Source organism: Glycine max, chromosome 11, assembly GCF_000004515.6.
Source record: "Glycine max cultivar Williams 82 chromosome 11, Glycine_max_v4.0, whole genome shotgun sequence".
Lineage (NCBI taxonomy): Eukaryota > Viridiplantae > Streptophyta > Magnoliopsida > Fabales > Fabaceae > Glycine > Glycine max.
The window spans coordinates 16,235,430-16,241,151 of NC_038247.2; the positions used below are offsets into that span (position 1 = coordinate 16,235,430).

Genomic DNA, 5,722 nt, shown 5'->3' on the forward strand with positions numbered 1-5,722 from the left:
GGGTAAGGGTAATGTGCCTTTGTGATGATATGATGGGTCGGATAAGTGATGCGACATTCGCAACCTGACGATATGGGGTGAAATTCTGCTGAGGTTTACCATGAGCTATCATTCCCACCTCTTGATCTTTCTTCTTCGCAAAGTGGCCTCCAAACTTCTTGGCATTGCTTGCGGCAGGGGCACTTTCCCCAGTCAAACGTCCCTCTCGGACACCTTCCTCTAATCGCACCCCCATGTTGACCATTTCGGTGAAGTCCGTTGGTGCACTTGCAACCATTTTCTCGTAATAAAACTGGCTCAGGGTCTTCAGAAATATTTTGGTCATTTCCCTTTCTTCCAACGGCGGGACAATCTGGGCAGCCACTTCCCTCCAACGCTGAGCATACTCCTTGAACGTTTCCTTCTCTTTTTGTGTCATCGCACGGAGCTGATCACGATCTGGGGCCATGTCCAAATTGTACTTATACTGCCGGATGAACGCTTCACCCAGGTCATTGAAAGTACGAATGCTCGCACTGTCCAAATTCATATACCACTTCAGAGCGGCCCCAGTTAGGCTGTCCTGAAAGAAATGGATAAGCAGCTTATGATTGTCAGTATACATGGACATTTTCCGCGCGTACATCACCAAGTGACTGCGGGGACAAGAGTTTCCTTTATACTTCTCAAAGTCTGGCACCTTGAACTTGTGAGGGATAGTAACATTTGGGACCAAGCATAATTCACAGGCGTCCTTCCCGAACAGATCTCTTCCTCGGAGGGCTTCGACTTCCCTTTGCATACCATCAAATCTTTCTTGGAGTTCTTCCATCTTGTCGAAGGCTACAACATTTTCAGCTTGGAAAATTGGTTCAACCTCTTGTTGAATAGTGTGAATCAGTGGAGCTGAATAAGTCATTGCAGCTTGAGGGAAAGAGGTACTGGGTTGCGGAACCGGTGCTGATTGCTGAGCAAAAGGAGGTGGAGCTTCAGATACAGCGGGCTGGGAGCTTCCACAGACTGGAGGTGGCATTCCCCATGTACAACCTGGAGGCAAAAAGAGGGGTGGAGAAGTCACCGTAGATAGCGGGGTTGTGCTCACCAAAGGCTGCTCTACAGCAGCGGCGGCAGCTTGAGAGTTCTGGGCTGACAGGAGTGCACTCATCATGGTCGTCAACCTATCCATTCCCTCTCGTAAAGTGGCAACCTCCTCCCTGAGACTCTGATTTTCTTGTTCAACTATATCCATCCTCTTCCGATTGGCCCTGGTGTTGTAAATGCGAGTTGGTTTGTGGAGAATTCGTCGGGCCACTTTCCTTGGGCGGCGGTTGATTGACTCCCCCCCTTTTTGAAGTAGTGAACACAGTGTGAGACTCGATTTAGAAACTATGAATGCAACATGATGCATGCTTATGCTTATGCAAAAAGAAAGGGGACAAATTATTATCGAAGAACTTGTTAGAGAAATTGTAAACATCATAAACTGAAACACCTCACTTAAGCATTGGAATATTACAAAGATTTTTTTTTTTTTTTTTTTTTTTTTTTTTTTTTTACAAGTCAAGAGATTTCAGGAGCTAAAATCTAAACATAAGGTCCTAAGAACTTCAGACTCAAACTCCCGGAGTAGATGGGTCCTCGGAATCTGAATGTGCACGGGAGAACAAGTCCATAAACTTCCTCTTCCTTCTAGCATCTTGGTGGAGCAAAACGTCTTTCCGACGAAGCAAGTCGTCCTTCTCAATCATCCTCTGGTTCTGGATAAAAAGCTCACGGCTCTGTTGGGCTATCTTTCCCTTCAAAGTCTCATTCTCTTGCTTTAGCTCCTGGCATCTCCTCTTCCAAGTTTCTTTTTCTTGCCTTTCTTTGGTTAATTGTTCATGAAACTCCTCCTTAGTGTCAAAGGGGATAGGCAAGGATGATGGTGGGATGGTGGACGATAGGTATCTAGGTAAGCGGTAGGGTAGGCCAAAGCTCTTGGTCCTATCAATAATCCACTGGGTATAAGATTCGTGCACATAGTCTGATTTCTTTCCCAACTGACTTCTGCTGAGTCTGCGGATAGCGCTCCAAGCTTGTGCGAATCTTTCCCTTTTGTTCGAGTGATCACCATGGTTAAGATAGAATTCATTAGTCAAGGCAAGGTTGTTTGGTTTTGTCTTTATCGGGTACCCGAATTGTCGTCGAGCGAGGAGTGGGTTGTAGCTAATTCCGCCACGCATACCCAAAAGAGGTACGTTGGGATATTCACCACAACTCACAATAATCTCTCCAACATCACTAGCTGCTTGGTACCAAACAATGTCAGATGGGTCAAGAGTCATGATTCGGCGAGGCCAGGAAAGCTTGTCATCATTGGTCTTGAAGGCACGGGATTGAGGTAAGTGGAAGGTAAACCACTGATAGAGTAAAGGTGCACAACAAGAAATGGTTCCCCGGCCAGCCTGGGTACGGTCATGGATAGAATGGTAGGTATCGGCGAGTAGAGTGGGTACGGGGTTCTTTGTAAGAAAGATTTTAATGGCATTGATATCGATGAAGTTGTCAATATTTGGGAAGAGTAAAAGGCCATATATAAGGAGGGCTAGGATAGAATGGAAGGCAAGTATACTAGCTGCTTCAGCAAATATGGAGGCTTGTTGGTAGAGGAAGTGGGTGGGAAGACCTTGGAGGCCTCCTTTAGAGGTAAGGTTTGCTTGGATGATAGAGGTTTTAAGATGGAGGGCGGCTGCGATGTCGGAGGGTTTAGGGGTAGGCTCAAAACCATGGAAAGGTATCTTGTCTGGCACAGGTAAACCTACTAGGTAGGAGTACTCTTCAAGTGTGGGGACAAGCTGGTAATCGGGAAATGTGAAGCAATGGTAGAGCGGGTCATAGAACTGAACCAGGGTCTCTAGGCATCCTTCCTCAACATCTACTCTAAGAATTCTGAGCAACTTCCCATGATGAGCTTGAAAATCAACTGGATCACTTACTAAAGATGCTAGCTCCCTTAATCTCAACAGGTCTGTTTTTTTGAAAAGGTACTTCCTAGTGCTTCTCAGTGGGATGTCCATATCTACAAAGTTTACAAAAAGCTTGTCTAAGTCCTTCGATAATTTGGATGAAAAAAAAGAGTTTATGCATGGATGCATGTATGCATGATTATGCCACAGTATGGAGAAAACATGGTGAAGTTAAGTCCAAAATGTTGGAGTTAAGGGTAAACACGCCATTTGGTAAGGACTATGGTTTCATATGTACCTGTATCACGGGTTCTACCAAGTTCCCAAAGTCATTGACCACTTCCGGATATTGTCGGATTACGGGACTACTCCCGGTCCAACAACGTCCATAGGAAAGCCTCGTTTGAGTGTAGTATCGCGTATCAACCAATTCAAGACTACTCTTGATTAGCCACCGCACTACGTCCTAAAAGGCTAAGATGGGTTAAAGGTAACTAAAGGTCCTCAACTTCATAGGTCGCTTGGAAATATTAATGCTGAACACGACTACTCATGCCAACATAGTAATATTCCCAAGATCCCTCCATTGAGCGGGGTTATCACATGTGCCACATCCGAAACTCACTCTCGGAAAGACACTATGATTATACCACCATCCTATCTTATGTTTCCCTCAAGTCCGGGTGTAGGACTTATCTCACCACTCACGTAAAAGATAAACACTTAGGCACGTATTTACAGTTTCAAATAATAATAAAGCATAAAGATGAAGAAAAACAAGATAGGTTTAACCCACTTAGGAGTGTGATCCCCAGTGGAGTCGCCATTTTTCTGTCGCGGTGATTTTTGGATATCAAGCTATTGATTAGCATTGACTCGCAATTTAAGATCACCACCGATCTTTTATTTTCCGAAGAAAAGGGAGAAAGCTTGAAAAACCCTATTTTGAGAGATCAAAGGTCCGGGGGTTGGTTACGCAAAGGGAAGGTACTAGCCCCCTAAACGTTTATAGTACTTTATAGGAACCTTTTGGTTATTTTATTTTTATGGTAAATTAATTATTTGTTTGGAAATAAATGGTCAAGTGTGGAAAGATTAAAGAGGGGGGTTTGAAAGAAAGGAGAAGAAAAAAGTGTTTATTTTTTTTTATTGATTTGGGAAGACAAAGTTTTTTGCCTACATACCCGAATGAGATCAAAATCATGTAGTTCGGGGTAGAAAGTCAAGTGATTGGTTTTGATTGATTTTAAAGTTCGAAAAAAGAAGAGTTTAGGCAAGGTAAGAGACCGAGAAGGCATAGAAGAAATAAAAGAAGTGAGTTCGATTGATTTTAAATTTGAAAAAATGTTTTGATTGATTAAAGATTGATTAAAGATTTGATTAAGAAAGAAAGAATAAAGATTGATCCCCCTTTTTTTGAAATTTTGATTATGGAAAGTTTTTGGGTTTTTTTTTTATTTTTTTTTTTTTTTTTTTTTTTTTTTAATTATGCGGAGATAAGTCTAAACGCGCCGGATCCCTTAAAATGACGTTGGATCAAGTGAGGGTCCCTTTTCCTCGGATACGGTTCAAATCACATGATCGTCCTCGGCGGAAAACATAAAAATAAATGTGAGTGTCGGTGCAGATTCTCATTTTTTTTTTTTTTTTTTTTACATTGGACCTAGATACATTCTAATTGGCAATAATAAATAAAAATTGCAAATGCATTAAAATAAATATGCTGGAAGAAATAATAAAATGCATGAAATACAAAACAATAAATACATATGGTGCATAGAATAAATAAAGAAAATGAAATGCAAGACATAAAAATAAATATAATGCTGGAAATAAATAAAAAAAATGAAAATAAAAATGCAAGACATAAAATAAACATGATGCTAAAAAATAAAAATAAAAAAATGCAAGACATAAAGTAAATATGATGCATAGAATAAAAAATAAACAAAATAAAATAATAATAAAAAAAAAAAAGCAAGACATAAAATAAATATGATGCTGAAAATAAAATAAAACGAAAATAAAAATGCAATACAGAAAATAAATATGATGCTAAAAAGAATGCGAGACATAAAAATAAAATGCAAGGCAAAAATAAATAGGGTACATAAAATAAAGAAAATATAAGTGCAAGACAAAAATAAATATGTGGCTGGAAAAATAAAATGCAAGACAAACAATTAAACATGATGCTGGAAAATAAATAAAGAAAATAAAAATGCAAGGCATAAAATTAAATATGATGCGTAAAAATAAAAATGCAAGACATAAAATAAATATGGTGCGTAAAAAAAGAAAAAGAAAAGGGTGCAGTAAGGAAAAAAGGGGGGTGAGAGTAGGAATCGGAAAAGAAGAAAAAGAGAAAAGAAAAAAAAATGGGCCAGAGGTGAGTCCAGCGGGCCAAAAAAGGAGAACCGGACCGGTTTGGTCCAAGGAAAAAAAAACCGAACCGGTCCGGCCTCTATATAAGGGCTCGGGGCCGGTTTTTTCCCATTTTTAAAAAGCTTTTCTCTCTCTTCTCTTTTCTCTCTTCCCTTTTTCTCTCTTCTCTCTCTAGCACACACCGCCGGAAGTTGTTTACCGGCGCAGTGGCTGGCCGGCCATGGGTGGCGGCGCCGCCGCGTCGGAAACAGAGTCTCCTCCTTTTTTAAAAAAAACTACATGTTTTGAATTCCTTTTTTCTCCTAGTTCTCAATCCACCGTTATTTTTTGAAAACCAACACTGATAAAGCCTAGATCTAGCCTTGAATCTTAGAAAAAAAAGGTGAACTACCTTTGTCCTTATGTTATCGTTT

The 5,722-nt window shown here is 40.5% G+C and overlaps 2 protein-coding genes across 2 annotated transcripts in view; both read right to left on the bottom strand.

The window, feature by feature from the left end:
• The window catches only part of LOC106795078 (uncharacterized), an 8,395-nt gene extending 6,608 nt beyond the window's left edge, over positions 1-1,787 (bottom strand). Inside the window, exon 1 of the mRNA XM_014763613.2 lies at positions 100-1,787. Within this exon, the coding sequence (XP_014619099.2) occupies positions 100-1,459 (1,360 nt within the window). The 5' untranslated portion in view covers positions 1,460-1,787. The remainder of the gene's footprint in view (positions 1-99) is intronic.
• LOC102669101 (uncharacterized) lies at positions 1,593-3,035 on the bottom strand. Its single transcript, XM_006603452.2, has one exon. The coding sequence runs from the start codon at positions 3,033-3,035 to the stop codon at positions 1,593-1,595; it is 1,443 nt and encodes a 480-aa protein (XP_006603515.2).
• Between the last annotated feature and the right edge of the window lie 2,687 nt (positions 3,036-5,722).

Coding starts and splice junctions, on each gene's coding strand:
- LOC102669101 (XM_006603452.2), bottom strand. CDS start 3,035: ATGGACATCCCACTGAGAAGCACTAGGAAGTACCTTTTCAAAAAAACA.